Here is a 23,704-nt window from a genome sequence, read left to right as displayed (position 1 = left end):
AGTTGAGAGAAGCAGCTCAATGATGAACAATGATGAGAAGAAACCACCACAGGAAAAAGAATTCTAGAACAGTTCCTGTCACTGTTGCTGTGGGAATGGTTTTTAGGGAGACATTCACCACCCACATTGTCTTGGTGATTTTGCAAAAAGTGCAATGCCCTCTTTGGCCACAAATCCAATTTTTATGTCGTTTATTGAAAGTTAAAGAAATTATAGAAGTTTCATTGAAGTGAAAAGGAGTTTATTGATAGTTAAAGAAATGTTCTCAGCCTGCTGTGGTGGGAGGTGTCCCTGCCCATGGTCTGTCAGGTCAGGTCCAACCCAAGCCATCCTGTGACTCTGTGGCTGCAGAAGGGTTTGGAACTGAGGATCCTCAGTTGGGTCCTCTGGTGGGAATTCATCTCTGGAAAACCCCTGGCTGTGAGAAAAGGAATTTTGTAGAAATCCAGTGCTGGATTGCAGCCCAAAGGGCTCTGATATCTGTTGAGAACAATGCTGGGGCCCTGCATTTCTCTCTGATTTTGGTGTAGCTGAATGTGCTCAGTATTTTTAATGCTGTGCTTTACCACAGGGAGGAAAAATGTTAAATAAACTCTATGCAGATGTTTAGTCACTTTATGTAAAACACCTGAATGTGAGACAGCAAACTGTCCCCCCAGTCAGACTTTTCCCCTGACTCTCTAACTCCCATTATTCCCTCATCACTGCACTGTTCTTCCTTAATTCAGGGATTACATGATGGGACAAAAAGAGAAGTTCTGGTTTATTTGAGGGAAAATCCCACAAATAAATGTGCATGTTTTTACAAGAAAAGCAACTTCCATTCCAAGGTGTCTTCATACCCTCTCTCAACACAGAGGAGTTACACAAAAGCAGGGTATTTATTAACATAACATTTTCTTTTCCTTGATCCAGTGCTGATGCAAAAAAGCCATTTGCTCTTAGGTTTAAATCATGCTTTAATTAGGTTGTTCTAAAAATCACCTGTGACTTTATTAATCTTGCACAAATCATAGTTGCTTCCTGCACGTGGTGGCTGGAGGATTGGGGTTTATATTTGCTCTAAACTGCTTGTTTTGTTCAATGAAGTGCTTGAGCTAATTAAAGAGGTTTTTGGGGATGTCTCAGCTTTAGCCTAATAAAGGAGAGGCACGAGAAGGTGCACACAGACACTTCTTATTGCCCATAAATCTGTTCTTATTGCAACTGTAAACTCTGCAATGGAGTTTTATGGCTCCCATTCCATCCAAAACTGTAGAGGCTGTTACTGATGCTGGATATTGGAATAAAAGCAGTTTTGAATTTTGGGTTTGATTGCTTTTACTTGTGAATTATGCCAAAACTGCTGTAGTCATTATCTTAAAAACTATTTAATTAAATGTAAGTATCCAGCTGTGTGTATTTTCAAAGAGCCAAAGTGCTCTGAGATCTTCAGCAGAAGAGCAATATCTGTATTTATGTATCACAGAGTTTGCAAAACCCCTCCCTCCTCAGTTTTCCTCGAATTTCCTTACTTTGGGATATTTCATTTGCAGCCTTAATGACTGGTTTAGTCTCTGTTTCTCGTGTGCAATTTGAATTTTTTGAGATAATAAGCAGAAATGAAGGCCAGGGCTCAGCTAGCACGATCAGAGTGCAGGAGAGAGGCAGAGAGAGGGGTGGGAGCTCAATCCTGCTCTGCCTTCAGAGGAGGGAGTCTAAAATGCCCTGACTCTTCTGCCCACCAAACCTGAGCCTTTCTTCCTCCTGATTTTTCTCCTGCAGTCTCTCCCAGCCCTAATTGCACGTCTCCCTGTGTGAGAGGCCATTGTTCTCCTGCCCTTTCACTGCAGGGCCCAGCTTTGTGCCAGCTCCATCCCGGATCCCCAGCCAAGTCTCTCTCCTCTCACTCCCTCCTGGCTTTGCCTTTTTCACAATTACCCCTATTTCTCCTGTTTAAGTATCTGCCTTTCCCTGCTCACCTCTGAATTCATGTCTTGGCTCCTTCATTTATCAGAGTCCTTAATCTTATCCTCCTCTGGGATGAGCTTGTCTCTTCTCTCACCTCCCTTCCCTCACCTGATTTTTCAGGAAATCTGTCTCTTGATTATTGCCCCTCTTTTTTTTTTTTTTTTTTTTTTAATCCCATTCCAGTGACATCCAACCCTCCACCCAGCCAGTCCCAGTTCCCCTCCTGCATCCACACAGGAATCTGTGCTCCCTTGGATGTGCAAATCCTGTTCCAAACCCCAGCAGAGTTCAGCTCAGGCTGCTGCCCAGACTTCAGCCGTGCCTCCCAGTCAATGATGTGAATTAAGGAGTCAGCATTAGCTTGGAATTTTCTGGCTTTTGACTTTTCTTCTCACAGCTTGACGTTTTTCTAATGCTCTGTTTTTCTGAGACTTTAAAAAAAAAAAAAATCAAAAAAAGCCAACCCAGATGGGGAATAAAGTGCCAGCAGGATGTGCTTTGGCAGTTCTGCCACAGCTCCCTGGGACTGTCCTGGAGTGTTGCCCCTCTTGGTGCCACGTGCCAGAAGAGCCACATTTGGTGTCCCAGAATCCCAGGATTATTTTGGGTGGAAAAAACCTCCAAAATCATCGAGTCCAAGCCGTGCCCAATCCCCATTTTGTCCCCAGCCCAGAGCATGGAGTGCCAGATCCAGGGATTCCTCGGACATCTCCAGGAATGGGGATCCCACCACCTCCCTGAGCAGCCTTTCCTATGCTTCCAGTCCTCTCCAGGAAGAAATTCCTGCTGTGCCCACCCTGATCCTGCCCTGGCCCAGCCTGGGGCCGTTCCCTCTGCTCCTGTCCCTGTTCCCTGGAGCACAGCCCGACCCCCCCGGCTGTCCCCTCCTGGCAGGAGCTGGGCAGAGCCACAAGGGCCCCCTGAGCCTCCTCTGCTCCAGGCTGAGCCCCTGCCCAGCTCCTCAGCCCCTCCTGGGGCTCCAGACCCTTCCCAGCTCCGTTCCCTTCTCTGGACCAGACCCAGCTCCTCAATTTCCTTTCTTGAGTGAGGGACTCCTACGTGGGGACAGGATTGAAGGTGCTCCTCACCAGTGCTGAGTACAGAGGGCAAATGCTGAGAGTCTCACCCCAAAGTCAGCTCAGCCACCTGGGGCAGGTGCCACCATGGGGAGGTGGCAGTTCTAGACAGGTGTCCCAGCAGGGAACACATTCCCTGCCAGTGGTGCCAAGGAACAGTGGGAAAAAAGGGAAATCAGTGAGGTGACAAGCTGGGAAACAGCCAACAGGGAAGGGTCAGCCCCCAGGCAGAGCAGGGAATTGATTCACTCCCCTCCCAGATGCACCTCACTGATTTCCTGCAGCACCCTGACAGAAAGCAGATACTGCAGTGATAGCTAATTTAAAGGTATCAATAGAGAGCCACACTCCAATCTGCTGAATCCCAAACCTCTCCTGTGGGCACACACCACACCACACCTCCCCAGCCACAGGATGTGCTGAGGCTGGGTGACATTCAACAAATCTGCTCTGAACCGTCACAGACTGGGGCCCTGCAAGCCATTTCCAAGGTGTGGCACAGCTTTGTGCATCCCAGGAATGATTTCAGGCAGTCACATGCATGGATGCAGCTTTGCACAGCTGCATTTTCTCACAAGCAGTATCATACACTGTATCCTGCAGGTCCGAGCAGGATATATCCATATCCATATCCATATCCATATCCATATCCATATCCACATCCCACCCCAGCTGCCTGGAGGAGACAAATGGAACCAAAAATGTTCGATTTGAGCAGAATTCCATCACCTGGATTTTTACAATGGGATGGAGTCTGGCCCTGGGATGTGGTTTGGTGGTGGATGTGGCAGTGCTGGGTTTATGGTTGGACTCAATGGTTTTGGAGTCTTTTCCAGCATGAATGATTCTGTGATCTCAGAAAAGAAACTATAAAGTAATCAGGGCTTAAAGAGTTACTGGGTCCCCTTGAGATGCAGACAGAGAGATAAACTCCTGTTGGGACCAGCACACCTTCAATCTAAAACTGTTTCAGAAGTTCCCTTTGTGTGGATTTTAGCTCTGATTTGCAGAGAAGCTCCAGCCTGGGTTAATAATACAGTGGCAGCACTTCACAATGCTCTCCACCATCCAGAAGTAGCTATTAAACTGTCAACAGCACTAAAAGATGATATTTTGATGGCAATGGATAGGAACCCCATCTCCCTGCCCGTGCTACTCAACATTTCTGCAGCTTTCAAGTGCAGTCAAGCATAATTTGTCACTGCCTTGCATATGTGACACAGTCTGAACAGGACTCTGAGCTACAACTCTGTCAATCATTTCTTTTTTCCCAGGCAAAACTCATGCAGCACCAACAGACAGCAATTCCCCCTCCCTTCCCCTTGCACTCTTTGCTGCTCAGCATCCACCTGCAGACCTCTGGAGGGCTGGCAGGACGTGCCAGCTCTGGGGCTGGAGCTGCCAGGGAGCTGCACAATGCCCTGCCCAGCTGCAGCCAGAGATACCATTGAGTGCTCACAGTCAGGGCTGGGTTTGGGCTCAGAGCATCCTGCTGGGAAACGCTTCCAAGGGCTGGCTTGGCCAATATCAGTCTGGCTGTCTTCTTCCCTGCAGCCTAACCTTTCCTTTCAAGCTGCACACATCCTAAAGGACGTTTCCAGCACTCAGTTCAGGTGAAAACACATTATTTGTTGGCCGTTGTCACAAGTCCTCCATAGGAGGGGGTGACCTCAGCAGTGATCTCTGTAATCACCACCTCCAAAGTGCACCTGCAATCTGGAAGGAACAGCAGATCCTGGTTGGTGCCAAAACCCAGCAGATAATCACAAACCCTTCTGTCCCTGCTGCAGTTTTAAGCTGGTGATCAAAGTCTTCAAAGTCACTCAATCCAATCTACATCAAACACTGAATAAAGTTGTGTTTTTCTCAGTCTAAACCTGTCTAGAGCCAGAATATTAGAGGCAGAAATAAGCTTCATTTATAATTCTCAAGCAAAATCAAATTATTTAACGTCCCTGTGCCCCAAGTTGTTTTTCTTTCTTATCCTGACTAGAATAATGGGAAAAAGGTGGGAGGAAAAGTGCATCCACCTGGGCTGCTCTAGAAAGGCTCAGCAGCCAACGTTTTGAAGTCTGCCATGAAACATTCATCAGCTTCATTTGCATTACAATGTCATGGTTCTCTGGGTGAAATCCTGAAATCGTTGCAATTTTTTTTTAATTTACTTAAAGATTGCTAAAATCACCTCAAGCAGCTGATAGGAAGGTAGTGGGGATCCAATGAACAGCATGAGCATAGAATGCAGTTCTAAAAGGATTTAAAGGAATCTGCTCTTACGTTCCCTGCATTTTAAGTTCTGTAAATTTTGTTGTTTGTTTGGCAAAAGCATATTTTCTGGAAAGGTATCTAAGAAATGCAGGGGTCACTGGTGCACTCAGAACATTTTTGTAGCATGTAATCACTGTCTCCAAAGAAATATCTACCTCAGAAGTACTTCGAGGTATTTTCTCCTTGAAAAACCCTTGGTGCACTGTAATCAAATTAACTCTCAGTATCCTTTTGGACAGCAAACCAGGCTGAATCACATGTTTTTAATTCTCCTTAGTGAGTTCAAATAATTTCTGAGCAGTTTTTTCTATTGTTCTATTTAGAAGATGGAGACTGAAATGAATGCAATATTCCAGTGCTGCTCTTAGCAGTATTAGAGAAAATGATGTCAATCTTTGTTTACCCCATTAAGACATTACATAACTACACAGGTAAATGATTAAAAATCCTTCACTGTGTTCCATCATTAGTCTTGTGATCAATTATCAGAAGGATGCTTATTAAATTGTTGTTACATTCAGTTATTAAATTGTTTATTGTTTGTTTATTCAGTTATTAAATTGTTGTTATACTCAGTTATTAATGACTTCTAAATGACAAACATCGAGCAGAAAAATGGAGCTGCCACTGATTATTTTAAAAATTTGCAATAAAAAAATAAAACATAGAGGTGAAAACATCACCTTCAAAACATAATTTCAAAAATAACACTGCAATAGATTCTGGAGTGAATTAGGAATTTGCTGTGCTTTTTACCCCCCTTTTCATGCTTAGAGCAGGAACATTTTGGCCAACAGGTGTTGGCTATTTAAAAGTCCAGCAGGTCATTACAGAAATATGTGCAAGAGCAGATCTGGACATTTCCTCTTAACTTTGCTCCAGAACACTCCGAAGGAGAGACACAACTTCAATATTGAAACCAAGCAACTGAACTGCTCCCAGGAGCCAAGGGTGAGAGGGCACAAGCGCGACACGGACCGTCCCCACCTGCGCGCCCAGGTTCGTTCAATCCGATTTTCCCGGGACTCAAATCACCCAGCGAGCGGCTGAGTCGCGGCTGCCGGAGCAGAGCAGCTGCTGTGGGCGCTGGAGGGTGAATAATTGATGTGCTGGCAGCTCCGGGCTGGCCCTGTCGCTGTCACCCGGCGGGGCCGGCCGGGAGCGCATCCCGGGGATGCCCGAGCGCTCCCGGGACGCGCAGCCCTCGGGCTCCCGCAGCTTCTGCAGCCTGGGCTGGAGCGAGCCGCGGCTTTGGGGTGAGTCTGGGCAACTTCGGGGGGGTTCTGAGCCTCCTGCCAGCTCCTTTCGCTCTTGTGCCTGCCTTTCTGAAAACAGACTCTGTTCTTTTGGAGCTTGAAGGGAGTTTAAAAAGCCTAAAAAGGCAGGAAGTGCCTTTCTCTTTAACCCTAGGGAATATGTAAACAGCACCTACAGGACTGGCACTGAAGGTATGATGGAGCTGTTCGAAATTATCTGGTGGTATTTAAGTTTTCAACCCCCCACCCCGTGGCAAGCTGCTAAAACTAAAGATATTTATGTTTCCTTTTATAATTTTCCCAAACTGAGATTAATGTAATTCGCTGTCAAATGTGAGAACTTGAAAGAAGTTTTGTTTTCCATAAAAAAAGAGTTGGTTCCCTGTTGGAAGTTTAACTTAGGGTGTTGTTTTTATTCAGTTAGAGACATTTCTCAATGTCATTTCTCAATGACCTGAGACCTGCATTAAGTTCTTAATTAATAACTCTGCATTAAGTGCTCCGTTTTACCATAAAGTAGAGGAAAAGTAATTTAATTTTCCTAAGGATAGGAAGGAGATGTATTTAATATATAAAGCACATGGCAGTGACAAACTAAAGCAACTCTCACCTTTTCTTTATAAGGTGAAAAACATCAAAGTTTTTTTTTTTTTTTTTTTTGTTAATCATTAACAGCACCTACCTATAACACTTGTTTCAACTGTCTGAGTGCTGTTATTTTCCAGCAGTGATCCTGCCAGCAGTGCCCGGGAGCTCTCAGGTAACTCAGTCCTTGGCACAGTTAAAAATTGATACAAAAGCAATCAGCTCCCCAGAGCAGAGGCCAGGGGTAGGAGCAGGGATGTGAGATGAATCATGAATAAGCCTTGATTGTGAATAACAAGTTCCCTGTCTTTTTATTTGTTTTTAATTGCACAGTCCACATTCTGCTGCTTCTGCTTTATTTCCTTTGTTTTGGTCACAAAAGAATTTCTTCTTTGGCATCTCAAACCCAGCCAAATTTCAAAGGGATACAAGTCCAGCACAATGATATCTGGTGCTACAGTAATTAAATGCCCATGTTTAAAAAAAAAAAAAAGAAAGAAAGAAGAAAACAACAAAAAACCCAGAGGTGAAAACAGGGATGTGTAAACACCAGGAGATATGCAAAGAATGGATGTAATCCTGCACTCCTTAATCATGGGAGTCATCCTTATGCAGGAAAATAATCCTGCTGCTTTCAATAGACATCAGTGGGTGCTGGAGCACCAGGCCCAGCTTTTCCAAGCAGATAACAGTGTTTTACCTGGATTTTTTCTGCAGTGCAATTTTAGCAACACAGCTCTTGGTGATGTGTTTGAATGCATTTGTGATAATATTAAATTAGGCTTTACTTGATGTCCGTTTTGCCTCTGCAAGTGTGAAAGAGAAAAATGGGATAATGGATGAGATGTGGCAGGGAGAAGGTACAAACCTCAGTTTTATTGGCTACCCCTGTTCCCTGTGTTTGCAAATCACTTTTTGGTCCGTGGGATGCATCAAATTGCTTTTTTTTTTTTTTTTTTTTTTAGGATAGGATGCAACTTTAGCACCAAAAAACTCCTGAAATCCCTCAAAGTATATTTGGTTCTCCTTAAAAGTGATGTTGGTAAATATTGTCCATCTGATTTAAATACAAGGGGATTGTGCTAATGCCCTGGGAATGTTTTTTACTGCTGGGGTGCTCTGTGATCTTGCAGGAATGACACATTTTTATATAAACGTGGTGGTTTTGGTGCCCTTCTCACCAGCCCAGCTCAGCATTTCTGAGCTTTGCCCTCCCAGCCCGTGTGGTGCTGCCCTGTAATCCAGGAGGGGGCTTGGGAGCACCTGAGTGCCCTTCCCCAGGCAGAGCATCTGTTAATGAGGAAAACTAATTACTTAAAAGCTTTCAGCAGGATGGGGCTGTGGAGTATAAATAGTCATGAACTGCTCCTGGTGCTCTGAGTTTGTGCTGCTGCCAGCTCGGGTGGGCTGGAGGGGAGAGACCCTTGGCAGTCACTGCTCTGTGGGGGAAAATTCTCTTCTGAGCCTCCAGAAAGGGGGAAAACTAGAAAAAATTACAAGTGAAAATGCACTGGGTGACGATTCCAGATGGTGTTAAAAACTTGCTCTGAAGTGAGGTTGGCACTAATTCTTTATTGGCTTTTTGTTGTTGCACTGAGCTATCAGGAACGAGCTGGTTTTCTTCCATCAGCTTTCTTACATGGGGCTTTCTGTTTAAAAAGGAGGTTTGGTAGATTAGCAGCGTTTCTTTGCTACAGAAGCAGTTCAAAGCTGAGCTTACATCGCTCTCAGAGAGCTGGCAGCCATAAAATGACCCCAGTGCCAAGGGCTGGGGGGACAAAGTGGCAGCTGCAAGAGGCTGGAGTGGCCCTGGGCAGCATCTCCATGCAGAGCCCCAGCAGCAGCAGCAGCTCTCTCCAGGCAAGTCCCTTTCTGTCCCTGAACCTTGCCCACAGAGAGTTCCCAATCCTTGGAGAACCCCACAAGCACTGCTTGCACCTTAATTTAAACTTTATCAATTTTGCAGGAACATTTCTTACATCTGTTCTTTTTTATTGAGTTCTACCTATAAAAATCCAAACTGCACATGCAGCAATTATTATTTGGGGCTCTCCTTCTGGCAGTGGGCATAGGTCAAGTGCCCATTTCAGTTTTTATTGCTTTTTGAGAATTTTAGAGCTGGCTGTTGAAGGAAATTTCTTGAAAAGTTTTTTTAAACTTGGCCAAAACGTGCTCTGGAATGGTTCAGCCTGTTTTGTATCAAAAATTGTGTGTAGAACAGCAGGGTTTGGGGGGTTTTTTGCATTTTTTTGGTTTTTTTTCCCAGCAAATTGTGTATGGAAAAGGTGTTTTCTGTGATTATTGATGTGTCATTCTTATATCTCTCCTTGTCGTGGTTGGTACTTGGTCAAAGGTTGGACTTGGAGGTAATTTCCAGCCTTAATGATGCTGTGATCCTGTGACTCTGAGGTCCTTTCCAACCTCAGTTATTCCCTGATCTTGTGATTTGAAGTGGAGAAGCTGAGCTGGTGTGAATGTACATGCTGTGTTTAATGCATGACTACAGTCAGATAAAACTGCAATGCATATTTTTAAAATTAACATTGTCCCTTGTCCTCCAGGAGTTCCTCTGCTGCAAATCCCAGCCTGGGAGCAGCGTTCCCAACAGCCCTTTGCTTGTTTGTGCTCCAGCCCAGCCCCAATTTCCCCCCTGTGGCATTTTCAAGGGTGTTCCTCTCCCCTGCACTGCTGCTGCTGTTCCATGAGACATTTCTGCATCCCTGGGGAGAGCAGGGGACAGCTCCACTCCCACCTCTGAGTGTGGTCCCAGCCCAAACCTGTCCCAGATTGCCATCAGGGCTGTGCATTAATCACTGAGTTAATTGCTGATGCTGTAACACCTCAGCCACACACCTGGCAACCCTGTGAGCAAACTCCTGTGGGGAACAAGCCCTGACCACAATCTGGGAAAAGGGATTTTCTTCCTGCCCTCCCTGTAAAGCACAAACAGCTCTAAGAGTTGTGTCCCCACTTGTTGATGGTGTGTTGCCATTAATAATTATTGGGGTCCTGCACAGGCTTGCATCACAAACAGGTGAAAATGTCTTTAGTGCCCGTGGCAGGAGGTGGAATGAGGTACAGAAACCTTTGCTGGTGAGTAAAGCCCATCAGTGCAGGATTTATGAGGGGCAGGGGACAAAACAGTGCAGAAAACTCACAATAACCAGTGACAAAATCTGCTATTGACAATTGCCTTGGCTGAATTTTGGAAGAAGATTGGAGTCAAGAGAATATGGACACATTTTCCCTTGTGTCTGTAGGATAAATATATGGCAAAAAAAGAAGTGTTTGGGCAGCAGAAGGCAGCTCTGGCCACATGGCCATGGGTGCTCTGGGACACCTCTGGGGCTGGGTTTCAGATCTCTTTGGGTTGAACTGATTGCATTTCGTTTTCTGCTTCTACTGCTCTGCATTCCTAGTGCCACTTGGAGCTGCCAGCATGGAAAGTGGGTTTGGGAGGCTGGGCAGCCTGGGGAGATCCCTGGCAGGGCTTGGCTCTGCAATTCCCATGAGAAGCAGGGCAAGGCAGAGCCCAGAGCCACACATGCAGAGCTTCTGCCTCTTCTGAAACCAACTGCTGCTCTTTTGAGCATTCAAAATTATTTTTCTGGATAAAATCAAAGTTTAACAGGGGAAGTTCCCATGCAAATTCTTACAGAACAAGAGAACATTTTTTAAATGTAGTTTTAGTTAACAGGACACCTTTAAGAAGAGATTATACTGAAAGCAAGGTTTAATCAACATTAGGTGGCTGGGTCTCACTTTGCTCAGTTTTCTGTGGCTGAGGGACTAAACTGAGCTGCCCATGAAATCCCTCCCCTGCATTAATTGCCAGCACTGCAAAAGAGGAGCAGCCTGCAGGGAGGGTCTGTGCCAGCCTGCAGGTGACTGCACCAAATTCCTGCTGTTCAAACAGCAATTGAAGCAATGTGGTTTTAGTCCCATTTTCCATGCCTGGAGCTGGTGGAGGTCCCACAAAGGGCATTGTCCCAGCGTGTGACACACGGGGAGGGCACTGCCCTGGCCATGCACAATGAAATGCTCTCTCCATGGAAAAGCAGAGAGCTGATGTCACTGTGCAGCCTCAGAGCTGGGGACAGCCTGCTGAGCTGAGCCACCCAAACTCCCCTTTCCCTGTTTACCCTCTCATTGTTACCCCAGCCTGAGTTTCTCACAGCTGAATTTCCCAGCAGGCAAACGCTGCTCACTTTGGGGTTTTTCCTCTCCTTCCTTGCCTGCACACTGCCTTGAACAACAGCTCCTGACCTACTTCTGCCTTTTAATTGCTGCTGCATTATGAATTTTAATTCCAGCCAGAGTCCAGATGTGTTGAGGATGCACAGCACATGCCAGGGCCAGGCCATTTATCTCCCAGGCCAGTCTTTCCCAGCCCTTTGAATCCAGGGGTCCCTTAACCTTTCTGAAAAAATATCTGAAGCCATCATCACCTATTTCACTGTTGTCTGCTGATGGGAAATGCAGATAATAACTGCTAATCTAAATGCTAATATGTATTTTCTCTGACAGCTTAGTTGGTTTTACTGTTCTTTAACCTTTGGCTGAAAATATTAATGGAGATGGATGTGAGCCTGGTGCTTCCATCCCCCAGTGCCCAAATGAACCTGGGCAGTGACAATTTATAGGTCAATTTATATTTTTATTATTATACTGGATACTTTTTGCTTCTTTTTATGGCTCTTTTTGGGGAATTATGGACATTGGAGGATGAGTGGGTCACTGAAAACTCAGAATTCTGGACTGGGGGAGATCACAGCTTAATGAACAAGGAATTAGGGTTAGCATTCTCCAGAAGGGTTCCGTGAACTTTGTTCCCAAAAAAATTATCCTTTTTTACTTCCCTACACTTGAGAAGAAACACTGGCTACAGGTTCTGCATTTTGAGCATCTCAAGAATTTCCTCTCCTGGGGACATTGCTTTGCTTAGGCAAGATCTCCCTCTTTTTATTCCACAGAAATGGGAAATGAGGACAAGTTACCAGTGTGTCTTCTCCTCAATTAAATTAACTCACAGAATTAAAACTCAGCTCAAGAAGAGCTTTAATTTTAATCATTCTGTGGTGGTAGCTTGTGAAGGACTCAGGAATCCTTTGGGAGAAGGAAAAGAAGTGTATTTAAAAACATAAGTGGGTTTAGCTCAAGTTTTTCTGGGATACACTAGATTTTAATTAAACAGGAGTTTAATTAATTATAATTAATAAGTAGAATACAGAAAAGGAGAGCTCCTGATACTCTGGAGAGTCAGAAAATGAGGAGAAAACTGGGGATGCAGCCTCAGACAAGCCCTGGGAATGTGGCTGGGAGGAGAAGTCCAGGGAAGGACAGCCCACAGAGGAGGATCCTTCCCTCCACCATTCCAGAATCCTCTTCCCCATAAATATTTTCCAGTCTTTTGCTTGCTGGTCACTCTGCCAAGGGAGGATTTAACAGCACAGATGCATCAAATCATTATCCCAGTGATGTATTACAGGTACAATGTGTATTGCAACCTGTTCTCACAGCAGCCAGAACGTTAGTGCCTGATATTATTACTGATACTTGATGTACAATCCAACTCTATTTAATTAGTTCACTAAAATGCATTTTCTGCCAGAGATAGAGTGAACAGGAAGGAAAATCACCTTCCTGGAGAAATGCCTCGTAGCAGGATGACTGAAAAAAGCAGATAGTAGAGTCTGAGAGGCAGAAATTGAGCACATCAATCCTGCAGATCCCCCAAAACTGTGGAACCTCATAGCTGGGATTTTGGAATATGAGCTGGCAATTTAGCCATAAAATAAAACTCTTCAAAAGGAAACTCCCATGATATTACCTATAAACACTTTGGAACAGCAGATTAATCTGGAGTTTATGGGTAAGGTAGCAGAGAGATGCTTCTGTGCTCAAAGAAGCATTTTTATGTTTGGCTAAATGACCTGTTCTTCATCCAGAGAGCTGCAGCTCTGCCTGGAACATGAAATTGAGCTGTGGCCTGGGGAGTCATCCCTGCCACAGCCACACTTGTGTTGTCTCCTTGGTACCCACAGTCACAGTGGCACCAGGGGATCGTTAAGAAAGGTTTCATCTTCTTTTTGCATCCTCTGAGGAGGCAGGAGAGCAGGATTTTGGCACCAGCTCTGCGTCGGGCTCTGAGTCCTCTGCGTGCTCGATGGCAATTTGTGCGCTGCTGTGCTGCCCAAAGCCTCCTGGGCAGCACAGAGCCCTTCCCTGAGCAGTTGAAGGCTCAGAAACAGCCTCCTCCTCCTCCTCCTCCTCCTCCTCCTCCTCCTTCTATCCCAAGGAAAACTCTTGTAAAACAGGGCCCCCAACAGAGGAGGGAATGATGCATCTGACTCCATGTTCTCACAAGGTTAATTTATTACTTTGTCACACTATATTATATTAAAGAATGCTAAACTAGACTAAAGAATAAAGAAAGGATACTTACAGAAGGCTAAAAAGATAATAATGGAAACTGGTGACTCTCTCCAGAGTCCTGGCACAGCTTGGCCCCAGTTGGCCAAAGAGTGAAAACAACTCCCAGCAGAATGCAATGAAACAATCTCCAAACACATTCCAGATGAGCAAAACACAGAAGAAGCAAATCAGATAAAAATTGTTTTCCTTTTTCTCTGAGGCCTCTCAGCTTCCCAGGAGAAGAATCCTGGGCAAAGGGATTTTTTCAGAGAATGTGAATGCCACAGGAAACCTGGGCTGGCTTGGTTGCTGTGTGTGGTGGAGGAGGCAGGAGCCAAACACCACTGCAGGTCCTGTTCTCCTGCAGGTGGGAAGATAAAAAGGCTTGGAAGTGGCTCTCTGAGCCCTATTCCATGGAACCAGGAGGAAAACAGGGATCTCCTCCTGCTCAGGGCTCACTGGGGGCTGTGAGAACGGCCCCACTCGTGTTGCTGCTGCTCTCCCCCTGTGAGGTTGGCACAGGGGTGGAATCCCAGCTCCTGGACCACTGGATTAGGGAAGGTGTCCCTGCCCATGGCAGGAGCTGGAATCAGGTGGCCTTCAAGGTCCTTTCCAACCCAAACCATCTGAGGATTCTGTGATTCCCACAGCGCCTGGTTGGGAACGATCCCACTCCTAAATTGTCATTCCCTGCAAACCTCTCCATAATCAATGAGCTCTGGGAAGGCTCATGGAGGCCTCCAAGGGAAGAGGGCTGGATGTGGGGTGTGTGGCTTGTGCAGGGTGGAAGAGCTGCTTTGGTGGCTCCTTCCACCAGCCAGGCCAGAGAGATCCAGAGGGGAGAAACCTGAACAGTGAGCTGCAAGGAAACCTCTGCTGCTGCTGCCTGTGTTCCTGCCTTGGTTTGAGCAGCCAGGTGTCTGCTGAGGAAGGCAGGAGCCTCCCCTGAAATGGAAAATGGAAAATCCCCCCACCCCTGAATTTTTATAATCTTGAAATTAAGGGGCTCTCAGGCAAAGATACAGGAGTAGGAATAGCAGCTCTTTACTAGGAAAATTAAAATACAAATTCAAGAGTACAAAAAGCCCCCAAACCACTGCCAGAGTGAGAGGAGGCCCTGGCACGCTGTGTGTCAGGGTGGTGGCACAGTCCCATCCCAGGGGGGCTCAGGGTGGTGGCACAGTCCCATCCCAGGGGGCTCAGGGTGGTGGCACAGTCCCATCCCAGGGGGGCTCAGGGTGGTGGCACAGTCCCATCCCAGGGGGGCTCAGGGTGGTGGCACAGTCCCATCCCAGGGTGGCTCAGGGTGGTGGCACAGTCCCATCCCAGGGGGCTCAGGGTGGTGGCACAGTCCCATCCCATGGGGGCTCAGCCCTCCTGCAGTGCCAGCTGTGGCTCTGCTGGAGCAGGGATCCTGCACAAGGGGGGAGTTTTCCTCTGCAGCTCCAGGGCTGCTGGAGATGGGCCTGCTCTCCCTCTGGGAATGCAGGGCAGCAGAAAGCTGCTCCTCTGGGAATGCAGGGGGCAAAGGCTGCTGGGCTGTTCCCAGGGCAGATTGGATCCAGGTAGGAATGCTTGGCTCCTCCCCTGGGCAGAGCATCTCCCATGGGATGGTGGAATTTGATCAGCCCTGCAGGGACACTCAGTGGCCATGGACAGCAGAGATCTCCTGGAGGGAGGGTTGGAAAAACTGCCCCAGGAACAGAGAGAACTGCCCCAGCTCTGACAGGTGGGAGTAGAATTCACACCCCCCATTTCCAACCTAAGGCAGTTCCCAGGCTGGCAAATGGAGCCTTGCCCTGGGTCTGGCAGCAGAGTTAGGGAGGAAGGGGTGTTTCCCCTCATTCCTGCCTTTCCAACCCTTCCAGCCTGGATGGGAATGGCAGGACACCATGGAATGATTTAGTCTTAATCACCTGTGCTCATTTCCTGTGTGGGTCTGCAGAGAGCTGCTCCACCACATCCAAATTCTACTTTATTGCTTCTCGTGTTCTTTCTCCTTCCCTTTGTGCTCCTCAGGTAGCAACTGCATTTTAGCTTGTTTTCAGGAACCAGCAGTAATATTTCCTGAGCCAATTCCTTTCTTTAATTTGTTGTTGTTTTGGTGTCTGACACATCCAGAGCTCTCCCTGGACTCCAGAGTCTCAGTACAGTACAAGTGTCTTGAACACAGTTTATTTTAATCAGGCCTCCCAGAATTCAGTAAATACTTCAGGCCAATTCCTCCAGTAAATCTGAACACATTCAGCAGAAACATGTGCAGCCAGTGCTCAGACATAATTGCCAACAATTTCACACCCACAGAATCCTCGCTTGCCTCTGACATTCCCAGAGCCCCATCTTCCCCATCGCTGCCTCCAGCAGGAACCTCCCACTTGCTAAGGGGATGAAAGTTTTCCTGCAGCCCTAGATGAAATATTTTCAGCTCAGAGTGCAGAATTACCCTGGTTAACGTTCTCTGTGTCAGAGAGGAGGGAGCACGCTGCAGAGAGAAGCAGCTCTCCCGAGGTCTGGAGGCCAGGTTTGATCCAGGCACTACCCAGGCATTCAAAATATGAATTGAATCCTTGTCTGCTGCATTTAACTGGAACTCTGACAATTACAGGCTGTCACAGGAGACTTCCACTCCTCTTCCTGACTCAATTACCCAGGCTCATGCTTCTCCTAAGATTGAGCTTGGCTTTATGTACCATTGCTGTAAATAAAGTCAAGCTCATTCTCCTTTTTCTTTGCTATCCTAAGGAAAAGGGAGAAGCTGACTTTGGCACCCAACATTCAACTGAGCCCAAGCCTCAGGGGCAGCTTTTGGTTGATTCCAATTAAGTATTTTTTTTTTTTTTGGCCAAGTTGTGATTATTGATGCACTGAATTTTAAAAAACAAAACAAAACAAAAAAAAGAACACTTCCCATGTTTATTGCCCATTCCCAAATCTTTGCTATAGAAGTATCTATCATAAAGTCTTAAAATAACAAATATACATAACCAATTAGGTCCCTTTCAAATTTTACAGACACAAATCATTACTAGGCAAAATACTGCAGCACACCACTAAGTTATGTTATTGCCACTGTATTTTCCATAATATCCTGCTCCTTATGCAGCCTTGTTTTCCTTATTCCCCATTTTTTGTGCTGAAAAGTTGCTTGCATTAAGCTGTTCACAAGTCCTGGTTCCTTTTGTGAGTGATCTCTTGATTGCAGCTCAATAATCTTTGAGAATATCAGATTATTTCTTGCATTTTGGTGGTGATCTGAGTGCGTCCATGTACAATTCCTGACTCTGCTCTGGAGTTCACTAACTCAGGCAGGCTCCACTTCCCATGGAAGTGCTCCCCTTCTTTTGCTTCTCCCCTTTTCCCACTGGGATGGCACTGCAGGATTATGGGAATAAATCCCACAGGACTGTTTTGTCCATGGTGGAAAAAAGGCCATTCTTTATTCACAGACCTTGTGTGGGACTCCAGTTGGTCAGTAGTTTCCTTGCCAATTACTTTATTGGTCAGTAACCAGCTGTTACTCTGTGTTTAATGGTCACTCAGACTCCTGGGGTGTATGTGCAGGGAAAGCTGTTTGTGAAAGACAGTTTTCATTTTTCTATCTAAGGTGTAAAAGCAGTTTACACAGGTGTTAGTTGTCTTTTACCCAGGAAGAGATTGTCCTGTCAAAGAACTGCTCACACCAGGATTGCTTTCACATGGGAACCTGTAAAATGCTAGCTTGCCTGAGAAGAAATGACAGACCAGCCAGAGCAGGCTTGGTTTTAAAAGGCTTTTAAAAATAATTTTTCTCCCTTACTGCAACAAAGGTTTAGCACAGGATCATCCATGGGAGTGGTGTCCCACAGAAATGAAGCCCCTGTAAAGCTGGGAACTGGGAAGTGCCCACCACAGTGCTGTGGAACCTTGGCTGGTTGCTCCCAGATGCTGTGTGGAAGTGTTCAACTGAGCTGCATGGGATAAATGCCTGGAAAAAATTCCATATCTCCTGGAAATCCCTGCTGTGCTCCCATGGTTGGAGTTGGAAGGGACCTTAAATCCCATCCAGTGCCACCTCTGCCATGGCAGGGACACCTCCCACTGTCCCAGGCTGCTCCAAGCCCTGTCCAGCCTGGCCTTGGGCACTGCCAGGGATCCAGGGGCAGCCAGAAATGACAAACTGTGCCATTGCTGGTGCTCTCATTAACTCCCCAGAGCTGCTGCAGGAGATGAAAAGTCTCCTTTTCACAGTGCAGGAGTTTTAACTGTGCCCTGGCTAAAGATTACCTCAACCTGCTATAAATTGAGATGTTTCACTAATTGCTTTCTTGGTTCATTAGCCAAATTGTGAGTATGAGGGAAATGGAAAAGGCTCAGAATAAATTTCCCTTGCAATCCTTAATTTAAATGGTGAATAATAATTTAATGTTGAACAAAACATTTTGGGTGATTTGCTGTGCTGGAGCTCATTTTTTACCTTGGGATCATTTGCCACCTTTGAAGCTTTGTGAGGCAATGATGCTCAGCTCTGCTTCTTTGTGATGTGACACCAGGCAGGAAGGAATAATCATTATAGAATAATTGTAATAATCTGAAAATTTATTCAGAAACACTTTTGTCAGGGGAGGTCCCTCCTCAGATATTGTTTTAAGCAGGGAGATAAAACAGATAAAAGGCAAAAAATCTGTAAAGGTTTTGCCTCTGTGGATGCTGTGGCTCTGTTTCCATTTCAGCCATGAAGGTGTCCCTGGTTTACTCTTTCCAACACTCAGCTAAAAATCAAAGATTCACTCTGAGCAGCTGCAGGTAACTAATTCTACTAATTCATCAAAGCCAAGGCTGCAGAATTGAATCTGTTTTATGAAATTCCTCCCATGGATTGTTGTGGCAGGGCTGTGGCACAGGAGGTCATTTGTGAGCTCTCAATTGCTGGTTGTGTGACAGTGAAAAAAGGAGGCCAAAAGAAAGGTTAAATTAAAGAAGCTGCTAGAAGCTATTTGTGTGAGATGAATGTATATTATCTAAATTAATGACAGCAAACCTCCAATTAGCTGAACACTGATGCACAATTGGAGCTTTATAAGGTAAATGCATGTTTTGTGCAGCCAAAGGGTTGGGAAAGGAAGGTTTCACTGGGGTGGGGTTACAGGTAAATGAATATTTTCTCTTTCTTGGGGCACAGTGACCTCCCTGCTGCTGCTGCTGACAGATCTTTACAATAAATCTGTCCTTGTTTCCCAACATCAATAAGGAGTGTGGAACTTATGACCTTTCCCTCTAAAATCTCCTCCTATAACGTGGGATGAGCAAGAACCTTGAACGTGCTGCTTTGTGTTTCAATAAACAGCTTCACTTTTATTTCAGAGCAGACATTTCCTCCTCAGACCAGTCCACGTTGGTTTGGCTTAAATAAACTTGTTGCTGTTTTGTTCATTTAGAGAATTCCTCTGTAAAAATACAACAAAGAGGGCTGCAGCCATCAACTCCTTCAAGGAATTCAAAGGAAGTTTCTATTGGTTTCTTGCAGTTTATGCATGTTAAAATAATGGTGTTTGATCAATTTACTCTTTGGGGAGGGGAGGATTTTGTTGTATTTCATCAGTTACTTCATTATCCTGATTATGGTCGTTGAGATTCAAGATTTAATCACACTTGGTGCAGAAAAACTCTATTTTAATGTAGCCAGGAGCTTCACATCTCCTCATACCTCTTCCTATGCATCTTCTGAATTTTGTGATTTTAGGGAATCTCTACCCTATTGCTTCTTTTTTTGTCTTACTGACAACTCCCAACTTATTTAGTGTCAGGATTTTCCAGTAATGTGCCCCTTTCTGGGTCATTCTGGGAAAATATCAATTCCTAGAGTACTTCTGCTCATTTAGGACGAGTTTAGGGAGATGTGGAGGCACTGCTCTATTTCATTTATTTATATTTTCTTTGATTTCTGTCTCTGTTCCTTTGTCACCCTGGTCCTGTCAAGGTAATTTACACTGCCTTTATTTTTATTTTAATGTTATCCTCTGATGTATCTTAATCCCATCCTAATTTTGAGATGCCTGAGCTATCAAGATCCCTTTTTAAAATTTAAGCAGCACTCTGGGTTACTCAGCAATTCAGTGCTGTGTGCTCATGTTCAAACTCACACACTTTGTATTGCTTCAGCTGCTATTTTTAAGCTCCAGGCACAAATTAAGCTTTCCTTGTCTTCACTGTTCTTTGCTTTTTTTTTTTTTTTTTTACTTGAGATTTTCTCTGTCCATTCTGTCCAAAAATACAGAGTCTTTTAGAAACAACTTTTCTTCAGCTTTTAGTTGGGGAGGAAAAAACAACAACAACAACAAAAAAATTCCATAAAAGCTCTCTGAACTTTAAAAGCATTAACTGCTGTTCTGTTCTGGGCAGGATGGAGCCAGCCTTTCTTTGCAGCCTCCTCCTCAGTCCCCAGGGTTTTCCCAGTAAAATTCCTTATTTTCCTTCTCTCCAGTGCCTTTTCCTGTGCTATTAGAGTGGGACTGTTTTTCATGTGAGGGTTTTCCTTTTGTTTCCTGTGTCCCACTCGTTTTTCCACTTTGTCTGACTGGGATTGCTCTCCTGAAAGCTGAGGGACATTTCTAACACCCAGAATTGAAGAAAATAATTCAATATGTGCTTGACCCAGGTCACCAGCTGGTCACCACCCACCTTTTCCTTCATTTTTATTCCCCTACCTTTGATCCCCATTGCTGTTTATTCTGCATTTCTAGCAGGAGACATTTAGCAAAGGCTTTGGCTGTAAGATGAATCCCCAAATCCACAGAGTTTCCTCATATTGTATTTTCAAACTGAAATCCTCTTGAAAGGTCACTTGAAGGTTTGAAATACCAGAGCACTTTGATTGCTGTTGATTTTTCTCATGGTGATTGAGGAGCCATCGAGCTCATCAAGCCTTACTAAAAACAGTCACTGGTTAAATTTCTGTTCCTGTAAGGAAAGAGCCCACAGAGCTTTTCCACTCTGCTGCTGCTGGAACTGCATTGCTCAGCATGGATACCCCAGGAGTGACACCTGGATCTGCCCAAAAGGGGCAGAGCAGAAACCATTCCATGTACCTGCTGCAATGGAAGGAGAGCACGGATCCAATTATGGTGATTATGGTGAGGGATTAATTACCAGAGTCCAGCAGAGGTTGGGGTACTCAGTGCACAGCCCAGAGCAGCCTTGGCTGCCCCTGGATCCCTGCAATGTCCAAGGCCAGGTTGGACACTGGGGCTGGGAGCAGCCTGGGACAGTGGGAGGTGTCCCTGCCCAGGTGTCTTGGTTTGAACAGCCAGGTGTCTGCTGAGGAAGGAGGAGCCTCCCCTGAAATGGAAAATGTAAAACCCCTCCCTCTGAATTGTTATAATATTGAAATTAAGGGGCTGTCAGGCAAAGATGTGGGAGCAGGAATAACAGCTCTTTACCAGGAGAAAAAAAAAAAGATAAAAATCAAAATGCAGTAATACAAAACAACCTGCCAGAGTCAGAACAGGCCCTGGCCCTGTGTGTCAGGGTGGTGGCACAGCCCCATCCCAGGGGGGCTCAGGGTGGTGGCACAGTCCCATCCGGGGGCAGGTGGGGCTCAGGGTGGTGGCACAGTCCCATCCGGCCAGGGTGGGGCTCAGGGTCGGGTGGTGGCACAGTCCCATCCAGGGGGCTCAGGGTGGGGGCACAGTCCCATCCCAGGGGGGCTCAGCCCTCCTGCAGTGCCAGCTGTGGTTCTGCTGGAGCAGGGATCCTGCACAAGGGGGGAGTTTTCCTCTGCAGCTCCAGGGCTGCTGGAGATGGGCCTGCTCTCCCTCTGGGAATGCAGGGCAGCAGAAAGCTGCTCCTCTGGGAATGCAGGGGGCAAAGGCTGCTGGGCTGTTCCCAGGGCAGATTGGATCCAGGTAGGAATGCTTGGCTCCTCCCCTGGGCAGAGCATCTCCCATGGGATGGTGGAATTTGATCAGCCCTGCAGGGACACTCAGTGGCCATGGACAGCAGAGATCTCCTGGAGGGAGGGTTGGAAAAACTGCCCCAGGAACAGAGAGAACTGCCCCAGCTCTGACAGATGGGGACAGAACACACCCAGCTAAACCTGAGCCAGCATGGCAGGGGGGAGAATGGAATGGGATTTAGGTCCCTTCCAACCCAAACTATTCCATGATCAAAATCTCTGTTTGATTAAACCAGAACCACATTCCCCAGGGAGGTGACAGGGTGACCTTTTTATTTTGGGGGCTGGTTTGTACGGGGTGATGTTTGTTCAGTGAATCCTTTTTGGGATCATGCTAATAACAGGCTTTCAGTCAGCCCATAGGCTGTAGATGTGTTCTGTGAGATAATGTATTCATAGGTTTGTTCACCAAGTTTGGCTCAAATAAACATTACTAACTTCACAGGTTTATAGGCAGTCCAAACAATGGATAATTCCAGTATAAGTAGCAATGGATAATTCCAGTATAAATAACCCTGAATTTGCTCAGGAATGGCTGAACATGGTTCTTTTGTAAAAGCAGTAACTATAATCCTACCACCATCATAAATGCAAAGATCAAAATGCTTCTAAGACTTTAGAAAAATATGATTGAAGATTTTTGGCTAAACGGTGATTTCTCTCAGCTTTGACCTGCCTGCCCATGAGTTTGATGCTGTTGTAATTAATCTTTTTTAGGCGGAATGATGAAGTGTCTAAACTTCTCTGTGTCATCCCAGTGCTCTTTTCTCTTTGCCATCAGGATGTTTCTGATGTCCCACTCTGAGTTCATGCTCTTAAACTACTTTTCCACTTGCCTTCCAGGCTTTGAGGATCCAGCTCTGCACTGACAAAGGCAGAGGGCTGACTTATGCTAGAAAAATATTAATATCATACAGGGATTTTTTTTTATCCTTGGGAGAAGATAGAATATATAAATGAGGCAATCATTGCTGAGAGGAGAATTTACAATCTTTCCTTTTTCCAGTATGAAATGCCAAGCCTTTTTAAGGAAAAGGAAGATGGGAAGTGCTGTGTGGAGCTCAGTAGCAGAAATATAATAGCTCTGTGAACCCCTCTTTGAAAAGCTGCAAGTTGGTTTTTTTAATGAGCGAAAAAATAAATTGTATATTATTTTTTACAAGAAAATTAGCTTTTATTTATGTAAGGCAATCAGTGTTTATTATAAGTTAAACATTTGGAGAAACAGATTTTAAAAAATCCTTACATTCTCTTGGATTTACAATGAGGGTTATGTGCTGGGTTTTCACCACAGCTGAATAAAACCTCATCCTTCAAAAAATCCTGTTAAATATTCTCCAATTCTTGTAAATATCCCTGAATTCTTATTAAATGCTCTTCAATTCTGTATAATCCTGTATCATCTTCTCTTTGGCAGCCACACTGCAGCTGTTGGCTCGCTGTCCCTTGATTAATTCCCTCCCTGTTCCAGGGTGGAATACACCTAGTTTGTTTAGTGCAAGGGAATATGGCTCATATTTAAAAATCCCTTTTAATGCAGCTACAGCATCTTTGCAGATTTAATTAGGTCTCAGCCCCTTCCAAATCACTCAAGTCAAAGGTCCCATCTTACTTGTCCCAGAGGCATCGTTACAGCGAGTCCCCAGACGGCGCCGAGTTCCTGAGCGATGACTTTACCATAGAGGGGCTAATTACTTCTAATCTTACACATTGATGAGCCTGGATTTTATGTCTCTGAGCCACTGGGACTGGAACTGCCAAATTATCCTCTCCATAGCACGGGGGTTGTTTCTCCATTAAAGGGACTGGCTCCACAAATGACAATCCCTTCCCACCAGGGATTGGTTTGAAACCCTAATTATTGCTGGCACTGGTTGCATCCATGAACTCCTGGTAATCCCTGTCAGGATCTCGGGCAAGCTGCTGAGCCTGACTCAGCTAAGCCAGGGAAGGGTGAGAAGAGCAGCAGAGGGGAGCAGGAGCTGAGTCCTGAGAGGATGTGGAAGCTGCAGCCGGACATGGAGCATCCCTGAGGCTGGCCTGGAGCAGCATCCCTGAGCCTGGCCTGGAGCAGCATCCCTGAGCCTGGCCTGGGAGAGCATCCCTGAGCCTGGCCTGGAGCAGCATCCCTGAGCCTGGCCTGGGAGAGCATCCCTGAGCCTGGCCTGGAGCAGCATCCCTGAGCCTGGTCTGGGAGAGCATCCCTGAGCCTGGCCTGGAGCAGC

General features: G+C 45.8%; 1 protein-coding gene across 1 annotated transcript in view; it reads left to right on the top strand.

Moving 5' to 3' along the window:
* The first annotated feature begins 6,303 nt into the window (after positions 1–6,303).
* Positions 6,304–23,704, top strand: part of C6H10orf90 (chromosome 6 C10orf90 homolog) — a 63,223-nt gene continuing 45,822 nt past the window's right edge. The window contains exon 1 of the mRNA XM_009087099.4: positions 6,304–6,550. Coding sequence (XP_009085347.4) covers positions 6,469–6,550 — 82 coding nt within the window. The 5' untranslated portion in view covers positions 6,304–6,468. The remainder of the gene's footprint in view (positions 6,551–23,704) is intronic.

This window comes from Serinus canaria, chromosome 6 (genome assembly GCF_022539315.1).
Source record: "Serinus canaria isolate serCan28SL12 chromosome 6, serCan2020, whole genome shotgun sequence".
In the NCBI taxonomy this organism is placed as follows: domain Eukaryota; kingdom Metazoa; phylum Chordata; class Aves; order Passeriformes; family Fringillidae; genus Serinus; species Serinus canaria.
The sequence above is the reverse complement of the archived record's forward strand: the minus strand, read 5'-3'. Positions and strand labels throughout refer to the sequence as shown.